At 51.4% G+C, this 17,632-nt stretch overlaps 1 protein-coding gene and 1 pseudogene across 1 annotated transcript; both read right to left on the bottom strand.

Moving 5' to 3' along the window:
• Positions 1 to 2,842: 2,842 nt before the first annotated feature.
• On the bottom strand, positions 2,843 to 6,284 carry LOC117795745 (annotated as a pseudogene).
• A 583-nt stretch (positions 6,285 to 6,867) lies between these two features.
• Positions 6,868 to 15,371, bottom strand: PLAGL2 (PLAG1 like zinc finger 2). Its single transcript, XM_002918275.4, has 2 exons — positions 14,654 to 15,371; positions 6,868 to 12,021 (listed from the first exon to the last, which is right to left on the bottom strand). Exons 1-2 carry the CDS (start codon positions 14,911 to 14,913, stop codon positions 10,791 to 10,793), a joined length of 1,491 nt encoding a protein of 496 aa, XP_002918321.1. The 5' UTR covers positions 14,914 to 15,371; the 3' UTR covers positions 6,868 to 10,790.
• Between the last annotated feature and the right edge of the window lie 2,261 nt (positions 15,372 to 17,632).

Raw genomic sequence — 17,632 nt, 5'->3', positions numbered from 1 at the left:
AGGCAAGGGCAATCATGGAGGGCTTCCTGGAAGAGCTGCAGCCTGGGAGCAAACTGAAGATACTAGAGAGCTGGAGTTGCAGACACTCCCCTCCCCTTGCCTCCAGCTGCCCTGTGAGCTTTCCTACCTCTGAACCACATCTGATATCCCTCCCCACTATGCATGGGCTAATGCCTTGCACTCAGAGTTCGAATTTCCAGAAAATGGCCTTAGCCTACCTAACCATCCAGTGTTGCCTCTTCCGAGCAGCCACACCCAGGGTCCGTGCTGTGCCCTGAACACATTAGTCATCTTCTACCCAGTGCCTTTGGTCATGCCATTTGCTCCTTCAGGAATTCCCTCTCCAGCCCCACTTTACCTAAACTGCTGCCTTTTCCTCCAGGCCCAGCTCCCATGTCCCAAAGTCAGGGAAGTCTCCACTCTCCCATTACATCACACACATTTCTGGTGAGCTGCATGCCAAGCAGGACTTAGTTGGGTTCTGTCTCTTTGGGGTGATGGTTCCATACCAGTTAGGCTTCTTGTCCTGGCGTCATTGTTAGTAGCGCCCCTTTCACCCCCAGATGTGTTCCAGCTGCACAAGTCACATGGCGACCCGTCCCCGCCCAGCTGAAATTCTTCAGGCAGGAACTACGCCTCGTTCGTTGTTCGGTGGGGGCCCAGGACAATACTCCGACACATCTGGACAAAGTCATTCACTCGCACAAGTAATTCCTGAGGTGCAGCACGGCCAAGCAGCCGATGGATAGGTCGCTGTTCTTCTGACCTGTCAGAAGAGGAAGGAGAAGAGAGGAAAAGAAGACCATTTCAGAGAGTTACAGTGATGTGGAGAAAATCACGAAGGGAGGGGGAGAAGAGACGGAACGGGTAGAGAATGACTTTGGGCAGGAAAGGTGGGGACGGCCTCCGGAGAAGTGGCATTTGACTGAAGCCTGAAAGAACGGAGGGAGCCAGAGAGGAGAATATCTATTTTCTGAAGAAAATTTAGGAGAGAGAATGACAAGTGCAAAACCTCTGAGGCCGGAACGTGCTGCATAAGGAGCAGCAGAGAGGGGAGCGCAGGGTGAGTGAAGAGATCAGTGGGAGATGCCAGCAGGGGCCAGACAGTGCTGGCCTTTGTCAGCCATGTTAAGGAATTAGGACTTTTTTTCCTGCCAGTGGAGGGTTCTGGATGGGGGAATAACATGATCTGAGTTATTTTTTCCCCAGACTGAAAGGTTTTTATTTTTTAACCATGCAGATAGAAGACAAAAGTGCCCTGAATCCTCTTCTGATTGGACAAAGCCATCCCATGAATATTTCCCTGTTTAGAAGCAGAGACACCAGTTACAGCAATGCCCATTACATCATGGCCGCCAGGGCACAGAATCGTCAGGACCTTACCGATTTCTTTCTGGAGGCTATCCTCACAGGACATGCTAACAGTTCTCAGTTTTAAGTCCTACCTACAAAACCACCTTATTCAGACTACTTTTTTTTTTTTAAAGATATTTTTATTTATTTATTCGACAGAGATAGAGACAGCCAGCGAGAGAGGGAACACAAGCAGGGGGAGTGGGAGAGGAAGAAGCAGGCTCATAGCAGAGGAGCCCGATGTGGGGCTCGATCCCACAACGCCGGGATCATGCCCTGAGCCGAAGGCAGACGCCCAACCGCTGTGCCACCCAGGCGCCCCTATTCAGACTACTTCTGAGTACAGGGCTGTATTAACAGGCCACAACAACTTGGTAATCACCACGAATAGCCACCTAAGTCTCCAAATGGTGTGGCATGGAGAGATTACATCGACATTCTTGTAAATGTTCTCAACTAAAAGCAGTAAGCAGGCCTGGACAGCTCAATTTCTCCACTGGGTGGAAACGGGGAAGGAGATGCACAGGGTCTTACTTAAAAGCAGTGAAATGAAAAGCAGCATTCACTTTCCACATTCGCAGGTCACACCCAGACCAAGAGAACCTCTCAAGTTTCAGTGTTCGGTTAGTAATTCTTCTAATTTAAAAAACATTTTGGTGAATCAGAAAATTCAGAAGAACCAGGGGGCTCTGTTCCCTACATCCATGGTCTCTCAGCCACCCGAACCTTCCCAGCTGCCTCTGCTTCCATTGCTTTCCCGGGGGGAGAGCATCCGCCACCACGTTTTGTGTCAAGGCCTCCCCAGGTTCTGGGAAGCAAAAGACAAGGCCTTCCACGGGAAGGAGGACTTTGGGAGGCAGCTAAACTCTTCCACCTACACAATCCCACAGTGGGGGTTGGACCCGATGGGAGGAGAAGAAAATAGACTGGGGCTAGAGTTGGTCTAAAAAACGCCACACAGGACAAAGAACTAGCCCCGCCCCCGGGGGCGGGCCGTGCTAAAGGGGGCGGGGCATGGGAAAGGGGCTGCCCAGACGCCGCGCAGCGGTTTACAGCACAACCCTTCTCTCTAGAGCCGGTCACATAACGGCAAATTCAATAAGAAAGACGGCCTCCCTAGCTGTTTTTAAAAACTTGGCTTCTTCAGTTGTTTGTTTCTGAGCTGTCATTTTAAAGAAAATGAAAAGAAAGCTGTGAGATCTGGGCAGGCGTAGACAGGCCCCATGACTAGAATCACCCCTCCTATACCTGCAGCCTGGCAGCCTGAAAACAGGCAGAGACCGGGGGTGGGGGTGGGGGGCGGGATTCTGTGTGAGCCCAGTGACTGGGGCTCAGGAAGGTAGGCTTCTGGGAGGGACCCCCAGCCTGGGCCCCACCTGGAGCACAGGCCCAGATATGCCAGCACGCCAGAATTCCTAGGGAGTTGGGGGCTTTCTTGTGCCTGGGCAGGTGGTTGTTGAGGTCCTTACAGATCTGGGAGCAGGAACAATGTTGGTGGCGGCCTCGGCAGAACTCAGAAAGGGGGATGGCCAGACACTGGCCCGGTACCAGATCTTGACCAGCAGGTGGGCCGTGAGGTAGCACCAACACGGGTAAGACGAGCAGGGTGATTACAAAGAATGCCTTGCCCACTACTTCATGCCCTTGACCTCTCCCATGCCCAGTAGTTGTCTACTGGCTGTGTGACCATTCTGCCAGATGCCCACGAGCCAGTAGCCTGCGGTAGCCTGGCCTGTGGTCCTGCAGTCCTGAGGCCCTGGGATGGAGTGTCCAAGGCTGGCTGACAGCACCAAATGCATCTACTTCTTCTTGGGTGATGAGACTCAGTTTGCCACAGCCCATATTCTGGATGCATAAATAGGAAGCCCAACATGTGGCCTTGAAGTAGTAGGCCTCAAAGAGGCCCTGGTCCTTCTAGCAATGACTTGTGGGTGTCTATGTCAAAAATGGGTGGGAAGGGGGTGCCTGGCTGGCCCAGTCGGTAGTTTGGAACTCTTGATCTCAGAATCATGAGTTCCACCCCTACAATGGGCATAAAGCTTACTTAAAAAAAAAAAAAAATGGGTGGGAAGGAAGACAATGATCAGAGGTAGGCCCGGACCATGAAGATGATGGCAGTACTCATCCATAGCATGGGGTGCTTGGGTAGACACTGTGGCATGTGACACCTGTGTGATGCATGATGGCCACATGGAAACAGAAGAGCTTGGCCATGGAGGCCAAAACTTGGAGCAGAGTCCACTGAATGTTCAGAGGAGCCAGGGTGCATTGAAAGCACAAGCAGACAGCAGGCTAATGCCATTGGCCTAAGCACAGGTAGAAGGGAGTCTTATGTAGGGGCCAGGTCCTAGCGAGGGACTTAGCCAGACTGGAACCTGTAGCGTCTAGGGGGGGGCCTCTGTGCACCACCTTGCCAGGCCTCTCCTGGCTCTGTGTGGCCTATCTACATACAGAGCAGGCGGTACTGCAGGGAGTTGGGCCACAAGTCCTCTCTAATAATCTGGGCAATCTTGTCAGCCTCTGGGAAGCTGTGCTTCTAGAACCAGGTGAAGAAGCTGCCGACAGTGTCCGGGTGTACCAGAACAGGGGGTTCCTGGCCCCGGTGCCATCGGATACTAGTTGCAACTGACACCACCGGTCCTGAGGATCTGCACTCATACTCCTTCATGAGCACTTTGTTCCGGGACTAGGGGTTGTTCCAAAAGCAGAACTTGAACTTGCATTGGGTGCTGGCTTGCCTGAGCTCCCTCACCGCCAAATTCATCAGGTAGCAGAGCATGTCTTCATCACGAGTCATAATCATGGTTGAGAGCTGCGGGTGGTTCAGAAAGGCAGTGACCCAGAAGCCAGGAATACTCTGGATGACGAAACTCCTACGGGCCAGGCGCAGACGGCCGGTGCGCCCAAACCTGCGCGGCAGCCGCGGGTAGGCCCCGTCTGGGCACTCCCCAGCCTCCAGCTCCACGGCCGGCCGTCCAGGCTTAGGCGCCCCGAGCCCTGCTGCGCCGCCGCTCCCACCTCCAGCTCCTCCCCTCCCCCCCCCGCCCCTCCGTCTCTTCCCCAAGCAGCGGCTTCTCCCCCCCTCCGCCTCTTCTACGAAGATGGCGCCCTGCCCAGTCGTCACTTCCTCGGCCTTCCCGCCGCCCCCCGCCCCTCGGCGCCGCAGGTCTCCGGGGTCTCGGCCCCGGCCAGGCCACTGCCCGGCGCCCCGGAGCAGGCGGGGCGGTCCCGGGGTGGGGGGGCGCTCGCGTGCCGCGGCTTCGGGACCCCAGCGGCGAGGTCGGGCGGCGGGCGCTCGGGGGCTCCAGGCCCCCTGCCCCCTCGGCCGCCATCACCTGCCGGAGCCTCTGGCCTGGAGCGGTTCAGGGTGCAGGGGCGACACTGCGGGGCCCGCCAGAGGGGCGGCGCGGCGCGGGGTGGAGAGGCGCGGTCTCCTCCTCGGGCGCGCTCTGCTCCTCGCGCCCCACTGCGGGGTGTGATTCGCAGGGGTTCCCGGGCTGCGGGGGACGAGGGACCTGCCAGCCTGGCAGAGTGGCAGGGGGCTGCCTGGTGGGGATGCAACCGCGAGCGCCAGACAGAACGGGCCCCTGATTAGGAGGGCGCTGGAGGTGGGAGTGGATTGAAGTGCAGGGGTGTACCAAGCAAGGAGCAGCTCAGAGTGGGCACCAAGGATCAGGCATAACTCCAGTCTCGGTCACGGGCGGATAGAACTTTCCATCACAGCCGCCACACCAAGCGATTACTCTCCCCGCCCCCTCCCCCCCCATCTGCGGTGGCAGTGGGGACCGCCTGACGCCCACACTCTACTGCGGTTTGGGGGCAGTGTAGGTAACTAGAAGCTTTGCACAGGATCAACTACTCAAGCATAGGCCCAACAGGCTAACCAGACTCAAACTGGGAGCCGCAGATGATGGTTATTGATTGGCACGCGGTAGTGCTGGAAATATGTATATGGAAGAAAGGAAGAAACTTGGAGTACAAGGATGTTGGGCAAGGGAATGTCTCAAACGCTGTGAACCAGGAGCAAATTGGCATCTGTACGTAGGAACTGTATCCTCCTGGGCTTATAGGCCAAAAGGTGGACATTTCCACCTTGTCCTAGGCCCAGGCTACCTCTTGCTCTATACCAGACATTTCACCACTGTGAACTCGTCTGAATTGCAGGAATGTGCTTGGATAGGATGAGCCTGGACGAACCAGCCATGCAGCCCTGATCCTGCAAATGCACCTGCACTCCTGTGGTCTTGGCTCCCAAACTTGTGGCCTAAGGTCAGCACACCTGATGCCCCCTCTGCCTGGAAGTCCCTGCCACCTCCTCCAGAAAGCCTTCAGCCTCCTCCTGCCCAGTGAATAAGATAGCTCTGAGCCCCTGGTCCCAGCGTGGGGTGTACATCCCCAAGAGAGCAAGGTGGGTTCCCTTGGGGGTCCAGCCAGGGATCTGAAGGCACTGGAGTTGACACTGAATGTTGATGAAGTAAATGGAAGGCCAAAGAGATGGAAGGGCTAGCCCACTGCCTTTGCACACAAAACACCTGCTACACACATTAACACTTGTTACTGTCCCAGGGACTCTTGGGCTGGACTCAGGAGTGACTTACACCGTGTGGCTGACACTGGCTCCAGACCACAGAAAAGCAAGCTCAATCTTAGCCGTGGACAGCAGGATCTCAGTACGAGTTACAGGGCCCAGGACAGTGAGGACTACCTTTGTTAGAGACTGGCCAAGCGGCAAAGTCAGAAGCACATGTCAGTCTCTCAGCAGTTTGTCTGAACCCAGTGCATAGGGCCAAGGGTGAGCAAGGTCAGGTCATAGCTGTCACTTGCCAGGCAATGGATGGCATGTTTTTTCTTGGACAAGCATTCAATCCTCATCCTAACTGTAGCCCCAATTTCCTTTGAGAAACCACTCCTGTCTCACTCAGGCTTGCCATCGCTGGCTGATTTTGGGAAGGGCACAGAGCCCTATCAAGGCCAGTGAGACAGGAGATGCCTCATGGGGCTTTGTGAATACAAAGACTCCTCTTTCCTTCCTCTTCCTGGTCAGTGCTGCATGAGAATGACAGGGATGGAATCATGGCAGCATTCTACTCCTACACAAAGGGACGTGCCTTTGTAGGGCCTGAGGATGAAGTCACAACTACAGACGATGGGGGCAAAAGAAACAGGAATGCTAAGGCCAACCATGTTTGAGTGGCTGAATCAATTCTAAAAACTGTGCTACATCTGGCATTTTTAGTTATATGAAGTTTCATAAAGCCAATTTGATTTTTCTGACCCTTGCATTCAAGTTTAAGTGATAATACGATGCCACTTACCTCAAAGACATCCCATTAAGATCTTTCATTTCAAAGTACAAAGTTTGTAGGTGCGTGCTAATGTGATGGGTTGTTACTGTCTACCCGACACTCACCATCCCCTCACCATCCCCTTGGAGGCTAGACTTGTCTGGAGTTTCTAGCCCCCCAGGCACTCTCCACCCCTTTCCCAATCAGACAGGTTCACAACTTCCAAACACATCATTCAGAAGTTTTTAATAAACAACTTCATTATAAAAACTTTTTTTGAAAATGTAATTCTGTAAAACATTGAAAAATCTACTTTAACAAAGATACGCCCTGTGCATTTTCTAATGGCACTTATATTTTACAATTAAAAACCTTGTTTTATATAAAGCCAAAAATACTCCAAGAGGTTATTCACTGTGTTTACAAAGTGCTAGAAGGTTTTTGTCTTGTATTTTTCTCTCTTTAAATAATCTGGCGTTACGAAAGAGTGGCCCCAAAGCCTTGATCACTGGGAGGGAGGGAGGCGAATGAGAAGTGGTGTCTCAGGAGTTCTAGCGCCGAGTAGTCAGAGGTGGAGCGGGCAGCTACGGAAGTGAGCTTGCATCTGAAGAAACTGGGCTGGGATACTTCTTCCAAACCCCTCCACACAGGCACTAGATTATCATGGTGAATCCTTATCCTGTTAGAACCAGAACACCCCTTCCCTTCCCTTGCTGCAGACCCTACTCTCCAGTGCTGAAGGTCAGAGCCAATTCCTTCCACAGCAGGTTCAGAGCTCCAGGAGAGGCCAGGGCGGGGTCCCAGAGGAATCTGGACTTTTCTGGCCAACACCTGCCTAAGGCAAAGTTTCTTATTACATAAATATCCTTGTTAAAAAGCAAAATATTGATCCTGTACAATATAAACTGTTAAAAAAAAATCGTGCTTAAAAACAGCTCCTAGATAAGAGGGGAGGTAGAGGGGATGGGGAAAACAGCTACCAAAAAGAAAGAGGGGCAGGGATTCAGGCTACTAGGGGAAGTTTAGGGCAGTGGAAGAATTTCAACTTAGGGCAATATCTACGAGCAAAAAAGTAATCACACCTGCTTCCCGGATTTCCATTAAATGCCATTTGTAAAAGGTTGCGGGGGAAACTCATTGGTGCTCCTTTTCCCACCTCTCCCCTCCTTAAGATGTGCACAAATCCTTTGAGCTGACACAGCTGGGTAGGTCATCCCCTGGCCCCCAGGACTGCACTCAGCCTTGACCAGCTATGTGCAGGACGGGAGGTGCCTGCCCTGTTCAGGGCGGCACATCACTGACAAGTTGGAGGAGGTGATGGGGAAAGGGGACATCACCCCTTTTTCCTGGTCCCTGTTTGGTCTCTGCCACATGCCATGGCTCCTGTCCTGGGCAGACACCCCTCAGGCTTTCATGGCCTCAGTAAAGGTACTGAAGTGGGTTTGGTACTGAGTGCAGGATAAAGCTATTCTTATCCTTTGAACAACCAGGCCAATAAGGCTTTTTTTTTTTTTTTTTTTTTTTACTTTAAATTTGGGGAAGGGAAGATTAAGAAACGGCTGGGTTGCTATGGTCCAAAAACGGTGAAGGCAGATGTTCCTCTGTACCAGCAAAGTTCACAGTGATAGAGAAATTCCTTGTGTATGGTGAGGGCACCAAAGGAAGAGGAAAGGAGGGGCAGGATGGAGCAGGTGGGGGAAGGGGCAAAGCCCCAGTTAGAAGGCTTTAAATAGTTGCTCTGCCTGTTCTAGGAGTTTCCCAGCATCACTAATGGGTAAAGAATTCAAGGAAGGGACAGGAAAGGACAGGCAGGGAAGAGTGGACTCCTCTAAGCCTGAGACTTTCTATTTTGTGGCCAGAGGCCCACCTGCCCCTATAAATGAGGGGTGTAGGGAAGGTGGCAGGGAGCAGGTGAAGGGCTGCTGGGTCTAGTGATGAGGACCAGAGACAATAAGGAGAAATGGCAGCACCAAGTCCTGCTTGGACCCTCACACACCATGTCCTGTAATACGAGTCCCAGTAACATGCACAGCATGCAGGTGGCTGTGTACCAAGGGGGATGCTTTTAAAAATAAACCTTAATTAGTCCCTGGGACTCACTGAAACTAATTTTTAGAAGCAAATCACCTAGTCTGATTTTAACCTTGCCAGACATTTTTATATCTGGTTTGTTTTGTTTTTTTTTTAAAGGTATCCCAAGCTACCCTGCCTAAATCAAAACATGCTTATTCACTCCACATTGCTTCCAATCAAGGGCCAGGGCGCTACGTTTTAAGGCTCTCACCTCAGAGAGTACTGGCCTGGGCTGAAGCAGAAGCCTGGGTCTTGGATCTGCTCAGTGCCTGGTGATAAAGCAAAGTGATTTCTAGAAGGAAGGGGGAGTTGGAGGACTGGGAGGAGGCTGAGGCAGTTCCTTGGTAGTTTGTCCTGAAACCCTAGTGGAGAAGCCAGCATGAGGCACTGCTGAGAGAGGTGCCCCAAAACTACTGGCTGCATTTGTAGGAGTTAACAGTAAAGAGGTAGAAGTGTGTTTCTGAATCAGAGTGGAGGTGTCTCATGAGGGTCCCACACTGGTGGTCCCTGAGCTGCCTCCCTCCCATGAGTGGGAAGTGCGAAGCCCATGCAGAACTGAGAAATGAAGCAAGGATGGGGTTCGGCTGGGCAAGGGCCGTGCCGTCTGTGCCAGGGAGCCCCACAAGCCAGAAGAGAACGAATCATTTGTTGCAAGAAACCCTGCTAAGTATTAGGGGCAAACTGGGGCGGGGGGTGGGGGCACAAGCGTAAGGTGGAATTTCTTTGATTGCGAGCAGAGGCCTATGCATAGTGGCCCTGAGTCCAGGGTAACTGCAAAGTAGTGGAGAGAGAGGGGACACTGTGGAGAAGAGAAAAGGTTAGTATGGGAGCCAATGACGTACCCACAGGTTAGGACTCAACTGTCTGCCCAGCCCTAACTTCCTGAAAACTCTTCTTCCAACAATTCCACAACTTCCTGGAAAAGGGACAAGTAGGGGAGAGACAAATCAGGGGTTCACACCCTCTCCTATGCTATCCACACCAGCTTAGAACCCGAGTCCCTCCTTCCAAGACTAATGATAACAGTTCATGATGTCTGGGGTAGGGGCTGGAGAGTGGGGGCGATGGAAGCGGGCATGCCTTTCATGTCTTCCCCTCTCCAGTTCAAGAGGAGGGGGCGGGGTCATGATGTACTTGGAGAAAAACAGAATTGCAGACCTGTGAGAAAACGGCTCCAGTCTTCTTGCCTGTCTCGCGGACACTGCCGAGGAAGGCAGGAACAGACACGGTCATGGAAGATGGCAGAGACTGAAGCAGTCCAAAGTCAGTTTATTTCCCCACAGGGGAAAAATGTGACCTCAAGTGAAGAGAAGTCAGCGAGACCCGACTCCGCCTTGTAAACAGGGCTCCAGTTAACACCAGGTACCAAATGGTTTCAGCTGGTGCCAACTGGAATGGACTGGTGGGAATGGATTCACGGCGTGTAAACAATGTTCACTGCAATCGTTCTAAGGCTAACAGCTTGGCAAGGGAGGTGAATGGTGTGTCTGAGACGACTGTGTAAACGGTACCGTTGCTGGACAACACTGACTGGAAATGGAGGTGTTGGTACAGGAGGGACAGGGGTGGTGGGAAGAAGAGGCCCTTTCCTGCCCACTGGCTGGAAGCAGGCAATCGAGCCAAGTGACCCTCTCTCTGCAGCAGGGCCTGACCAACTGCTGTGGGGTCTGCAGGTCGGGACCAGGAGGTGGGCTTCTTGGGCTATTTCTCTTGAGGTCATCCAAAGTGAAACCCTCTGTGTCTCCAAGAGACTGACTCCTTCTCTGAAGAAAGGGAGGTTCTGACGCTTTGGAGGGGGAGAGGGCTAAGTGTGGCTCCCGATTCAGATCAAAAAAGTAAAAGTAAAAATACCTGAAGTTCTATGGTATGAGATCTTTTCATGGGCCTGGGGCTCAAGGCTCCTCCTGGAACTGATCCTGGAGCCTGAACCCCCAAACCAAGTGCTCCATACAGACACTGGAATTTTTTCTTTTTGAACCCAGTTCTGAAAGCTCAGCTGCCTTCACGCGGGACGCAGATAGGGTGGGTACAGAGGCTCCCTGACGGAGCCTAAGACTGGACTGAGGGCCTCCTTGGGGGCTACTGGAATGCCTGGTGGAAACGAGGCAGGGTGGTGGTGCTCAGGCCAGAGGTGAAGACAGGAGGCAAGGAGTGCAGAGGTCCAAAGTTCAGTGGTCCCCCGGCTCCTGGGGAATCCTGAGGCTGAGCTTGCAAAGTGGTGAGCAAGGGCTGCGCCTCAGCCTGGGAGTAGCCCATGACCAGGCCTCCTGCAGCCCCAGGCGGGTTACACGGGGGTAGGTTGAGTGGAAGAAAGCCCAGTAAGTGGGAGAAGTCCACATTAGCAGCGCAGAGGGCCTCAGAGAGGTTGGCGGGGCTCTTGGTGAGCAGTGCTTCATCTAGGAGGGCCGCAGCTGCCGCCGGCTGAGGTGAGGCGGGCTGGGGTTCAGCGGACGAGAGGGACAGGCTTCCAGGAAGCTCCGCCAGAAAACTATCCACCTCCACTTTGGGCAATTTGTCAGGCAAGTATGAGGTAGATCCAAGCTGGTATTTTGGAGGAAGCTGAGCTGGGGAAGAGATAGGTGAGGATTCCAGAGGGTAGCTCATACCCATGGGCAGCGTGTTGTGCACCAGGGAGTGTGGCATGCCCGTGCTGGGCATGGTAGGGATGTGGGCGCCATACATGCCCATGGGCAACATGCCAGGGAAGGCCTTGGCCCCCATCACGTCCCGGGAGGCCATGCACAGCACAGGGCTCAGCTCTTCCTTCACACTGACTGCGGAGCTGCAGCTGAGTAAGCCTAACATGTCCACTGGCTCTGTCTTGATTTTGAGCAGCTCCTGCGAGTGGCTCTTCTTGACATGACGCGTCAGGTGGTCCTTGCGGCCAAACCGCTGGGCACAGTACTGGCAAAGGAAGTCCTTCCGGCCCGTGTGCACCACCAGGTGCCGCCGCACATCCTTGCGCGTATAGAACCGCCGGTCACAGTGGTCACAGGGGTGCTTCTTCTCCTTGGCACCGCCTGCTACTCGGCGTGAGTGGGCCTTCAGGTGCTCTAGCAGGGCCTGGGTACTCTCAAAGGTCTGCAGGCACACCTTACAGCTGAGGTCACCGCTGCTGGCGGCATGCATAGCCAGGTGGCGCCGGTAGCCTAGCTTCGTGTTGTAATTCTTACCGCACTCAGAACAGTGAAGGGCCTCTTTGTTGGGGTCATGGGTCTGCAGGTGGTTCCGCAGATGGTCCTTGCGGTGAAACATCTTATCACAGTACATACACTGGTGGGGTTTCTGGGCTGAGTGGGTGGCCATGTGCCTGGGGGTAGGGATGGAGGATAGAGGAGAAAGAAAGAAGGGAGATCACAAGGGCTGGCCAGACAACCGAAGTGTCCACTGACGGAACTAGATACAAAAATTATGGTCGAGCCGTGTGATGGAATGCAATGGGATACCGTGCCAGTCAGTATCTAAATTCTATGGATATCCCCGCCCATCTGCAAAATCACATACGTACTCCTAGTCTTTGCAGCACTGTTTGTAGTAGCAAAAAGTCAGGAACAATCTAAATGTCCATCGATAGGGAACTGGTGAAATAAATTATGGTAAGTTCATAAAATGACTCAACTTTAAAAAAAAAAAAAGCAGTTTTATATGTACCCTCAGGGAACAAGCTCTTAGGATATATGAAGTGGTGAAAAGCAACGGGATAGAACAGTGCATGCAGAATGGTACCATGCACAGGAAAAAGAGGGCAAATAGATGTACGTTTGCTTGTATGCACTCAAAAATATTTCTGGAAGGATATTCAAGAAACTAACAACACTGGTTGCCTATGGGGAGAAGAGATAGGAAGCTTATGGGTGTGATGGAGAATTTCCATTGTACACCTTTCGGTACCTTGTGAATTGTTTTATGTGACTATATCTCCTTTTCAAAAAATTACATTTAAAACATTTAAAATGACACAATAAAAGGAAAATGAAATATATCTAAACTTCCCGATCTAGAACAATCCCAAAATATAAGGGGGGCTAAGTTAAAAAAGGAAGTTCAGCAGAGTGTGTGTAATACAATCCCTTGTGAAAATAAAAAGGGAAGGGAATACATGTTTCAATGTCTTAGCAAGGATACACAAGAAACTGACCCCACTGGACCCCTCTGGGGAGGAAAATGGTAGCTTCCAGCATGAGGACAGTTCATTTTTCACTGAATGTCTGTCTGTACCATTTAAAGTATTTGCCATATAAACCAAAAACACCTAAAAAAAAGTGTCCCCATAGTATAGCACCTCAGTGTCCTTTGGTTTACCTGCTCCCTTCTGGAGGGACAGCAGCTCAGAGTCCAGGAGTTACAATCCAGAGCTCCACAGGGCATTCAGAATCAACTCAGCAGGACTTCAAGGACCCACATTTACCAGGCCTCATGTGAGCTGTCATTAACCTTGTTCTCCACGAGAGGCCAAAGCACAGGACAGCCCCACCCACCAGTAAGTGGCAGAGGCTGAATTTGAACACAGTCCTTCTTGAAACCTGAGTTCACTTAGGTATGCCACTGCTGCCTCCACTATAGCACCCAGTGATCCTTCCTACCTGGAAGGTATCAAACACAGCCCTCACACTCACGCTACGTGTGAGTGCCCACGCCTGAGAGTTACTGTGAACCTCCTGGGGCATAACAGACATAACGTATGATACGGAAGTGATGAGTGATCCAGTCCTTTTCCTTCGTTTTACAAGTGAGGAAACTGAGGCCCTAAGTGGTTTAGTAACTCGCCTAAGCTCACACAGTGACCACAGTTGGAGTCAGGGCTCCTGCCCCCCAGACTGGGATCTTTCCTGCAGCCTCCCATGGACACCCAGATCGTACTAAGAAAGTCTAAGATGATGACCCCAACTGGAGTCCACCTAAGACACAGAATCAAAGCATCCTTGAGGACCACAGAACTGTCATGAGGACAATCCTGGTCACCCACTACCCTGTTACCTGTTTTAGTTCTTTCCTCTCAACTGTTTTCCAAAGAACTAAGGCTTTCTGTGGTCATCTTGTTCATGAATTTACCTGTTTGTTGTCTGTCCCCACTATTGAGATAGTGAACTCAAAGTGGGCCAGACAGATAGGGGTTCTGGCCCTCCTTGAGTAGTGGGCCAGCACCCCCATCTGTCTGGCCCACTACTCTGTCCCTGGCACTGAACACTGTGCCTGGTAGACAGCAGGAGCTCAATAAACCATAGCTGGCTAGATGAATGGATGAAGGGGTGTAGATCGGGTAGTCTATCTCATTCGTACAGGGCATGTTCCTGTTCCTCTGATGGAAAGGCAAGGATAAAATCTGAGCAGACCCCCCCCTTCCAAGCTGCTCTGCCGTATCTACTTTATACCAGGACTTTCACATTCCAATTCACTTTATGTAGGGCTCTTGGGCTTACAAGTTTTAGAACAGCTGCTGACCCAGAGGACACCAGGGATTCTACAGAGACAGAAGTAATTATGTGAGTAGCAGGCTGGTTCAAAAGAAGAGGCACTGCAGGACCCAAGAAGCTATGTGACCTTGGGTAAATTACTTCCCCACTCTGAGCCTCCACTTTAAAATTTACAGATTGGACCAGAGGGTCTCCTTTTCCTTCTAAAGTTCTAAGGCTGATTCTTAATTTCTGGCTAGGATTCTCACCATTACCTGACAAGGTGGCGACAGTAGTATTGACAAAATCGTTCAATCTGGTTTGTTCATGACTGTCTGATATTTCCCCATCAGAATCTAGTGTCTGAAAACAAATACCAGCTTTAGTTTTTAGTGAGTGACTTCAAATGGTTGGCGTTCAGGGTACACTTATGGGCCCATTAACCTCCACTCTTCTGTCACAGATAAAGCCTCATATACTCAGTGGAGTCTTTCTGGCTTTGTCCTCTGGGAACCTCAGGGCAGGAAGAGATACGGGAGTGTCACCTACCTATATAGCTTGTACTTGGAGGCAAAAGCCTTGCCACAGTGCAGCTGAGGGCAGCTATACGGTCTCTGCTCTGGATGGGGGAGGCTGTGAGGCCTCAGCTTCTCCCCATTTGAGAAGGGCGTCCCCGAGATTTCACATTGGCACTTCACTTGACTCTCCGCCTCCCGGCCCCGAGGCCTGGGAACTAGTTTCCAGCCCACTTCCTCCTCCTGCTTTGCATCTTGAATCCAGGGGGGGACGCTGGTGAAAAATGTGGTCATGGCAAGACTAGTGGCGAAGGGCCATGTTATTCAGAAAGCCTCCCCATCAGCTCCACACGGGCTCTCTGCTCTGTCACAGCCTCCAACGCAGCCTTCAGAAAACAATCTCTTCACCTGAAACATCAGAACACCTGGTGTTAGGGAGCCCAATACCATGAAAACATGGGCTCTGGAGGCAGACAGATCCCGTTCCAATCCCAGCCCCTCCACTTCAAAGACATGTGAATTTCAGCCACTTACTTACTTCCCTGAGCTGTCTTCTCATTTACAAAATAGGCTTGATAATCTCCTAAATCATAAGGGTGGTTTGAGGACTGAATGAGATAATGAAGAGAGCATTCAGCAGAAGGCCGGGCACCTAGTAAGTGCTTAATGATAACTGTTATTACTAGCACTACCTCGGCTAATATTAAGTAAGATAATCTGAGGAAGTAAAAGCCCTCAACTCCAGCTATTCTCTTCCAACTTCACTTCTATATCCTTTCCCCTAAATTTAGAGATAGCAGCTCCTCCTCCTTACCCTACCTCCCTCTTACCCACTACTGTCCACAATTCTCCTCCTCATGGAGGTGCTAAAGAGCAATAAAATGCCCAAAAGGCAACAGGGAAGGAAGAAGACTTTGCTTAGGAATTTACACCCTGGAAAGTCAGCCCCAGAGCCAGATGTGTTTCTCAGCAGGGCATCAGTAAGAGGTTCTGCCTAAGGAGGCAACAGCAGACTCGGCATTTCCCCTAAACCAGTACTGGTCCCATCCTACCCACCACCACCTCTCTGGGTATCCCAGGCCATGCTTCTTTAGCAAAGCCTCTCCAACATCCCAGGTGCTGAGTGCCCCCCGCCCTGGCAGACCCTCATAGCACACATGCATTTCTCCATTATAAGCAGGTAGCATCTTTGCATTAGAACTCCTCCACCAAACTCTGATTCTTTGAAGGGTCAGATCACAGTTTCCACACACTTAGCATCCAGAAAAGGACTCTCAACTTTCTTTTAGACGTGTAATTTAGTCATTGAATGCAAGTTGATGCAAGGCTAACTTATGCCTCAGAAAGTTCTGGTTTAAACTGGGGTCACAGCCCTTCCAAAGCAGGAAGCCAATATCTTGAAGTCTGATCCTTTCTCTTGTTGAGGCAGGGGGAGGGGAGGGGTGTGGGAAGGGAGAAAAATGGAGCAAAGATGACAGAGCTTTTTTCCTGACATCAACTCAAAGGAAAAGGGGATGGGAGTTACCGTACAGACTCTCAAAAAGGGGACAACAGACCCATATTCACTCACAAACTCATCATAGAACACCAACTGCAAAGCAACTTGCTACAACAGGGGGATTCCTTTTGAAGAGGTCATGCCAAAATCTGGTCATGAGGCTTTTCCATGTGAAGGGAGCAAAGGGGGTATCTGGGGATTGTCCACGAGAATCTGGGGAGGGCTCCAACCACACAAACAGCTGTGGGCCACAGAACGCTTGCTCAGCTCATTAGCACCTGCTGCTTACAGTGACCATTCATCCAACAGACTGGCCCTGAACGAGATGATGGGATCAGCGGGTTCATGCCCCAGAGAGCTTTGCTCATCACTAACATGAGCTACGTCCTGTTCAGGAACCATTCCTCTTGTTGAAGAAACACTGCAATGTAATATGATAAACATTTCTCCATCACGAGTGGAGATTTGCCTAGAAAGATCGGCACAAAGGTGGCTGCATTTTGCATGAGTCATGTGCTGAGGAGGGGTAGGCAGCACTAAAAACTAGTCCCACTTGAGCCTTCAAGTCATCCTGGCGTATCTGCCTGCTTCACTATAAATCTCAAAGGCCTCTGACGTCTGCCTTTCATGGTTTAAGTCCTTCCTTCTTCTCAAGAGTGGAATTACCTGTTTATAATACCAGTGATTACTACGCACCTTGGAATTGGGAAGAGAGCAAGCACGAGTTTGAACACCTAGTTTGGAGGGAATTTCCCCTACCCTCAGAGTCAAATTCTGCTCCCCCCCTTGCTTCCCCAAATCACGCACCTCAGCCCCTGGAAAGTTGGGAATGGCGGCCAGCGAAAAGCAAGTCGCATCACTTTGGCTGACGTGAGAGGGGAGCCTAGCCCTGGAAATTCCACACAAACTCAGAAAGAGAACAGTACGTCCCCCACCTCCCACACGTCCACCTCTTCTGTTCTCCTGAACAAGCACAAACAAGACACAGCAGTTTAGTACACTGCTTCTGAAAGCGTGAGTAATGGGCTTCTAGGAAAGAGGCCGGTGGTGGCTAAGGAGAGCTCACGGGGTTGCACTGACAGAACCAAAGGAGGGAGGCAGCCATGTGCTTGCCTTGATCTGCGTTTAATGGGCTATGGCTTTAAAAGGAAGCAGCCAACACCCCGATCCTATTCCCCCTACCCTTTTAAAAAGGCACAGTGGAAGTCCTTACCTATAGTCACCAACAGCCTGCTGGATAACCAACGCTGCCAGTGTTACCTCAGGAACACTTCTGGGAATCTAGTCTCTCTCCCTCTGCCCTTTGTCTGCAAACTCCTCTCCGCCAGGAAAATTCCTGGGCCTCTCTCCTTCTTTCTCAGCAAAACTGAAAGAATTCTGCTTCTCTTTCAAAGCTGCTCTTCTGGTCTCCCACTCTAACCTTAACAACAGTAGAGAAGCTGACGGAACCTGTTCCCATAAAACAAACACAATCAATCCCTCCCAGTTACTGGTATAACTCGGTATATTTTCATC

This window comes from Ailuropoda melanoleuca, chromosome 13, assembly GCF_002007445.2.
Source record: "Ailuropoda melanoleuca isolate Jingjing chromosome 13, ASM200744v2, whole genome shotgun sequence".
Classification (NCBI taxonomy): domain Eukaryota; kingdom Metazoa; phylum Chordata; class Mammalia; order Carnivora; family Ursidae; genus Ailuropoda; species Ailuropoda melanoleuca.
The sequence above is the reverse complement of the archived record's forward strand: the minus strand, read 5'-3'. Positions and strand labels throughout refer to the sequence as shown.

Excerpts from the sequence above, each read along its gene's own strand:
- PLAGL2 (XM_002918275.4), bottom strand. The coding sequence starts at position 14,913 with ATGACCACATTTTTCACCAGCGTCCCCCCCTGGATTCAAGATGCAAAG. Across the intron at positions 12,022-14,653 it reads TCCAAGTACAAGCTATATAG|GCACATGGCCACCCACTCAG; the intron begins GTAGGTGACACT and ends CCCTACCCCCAG.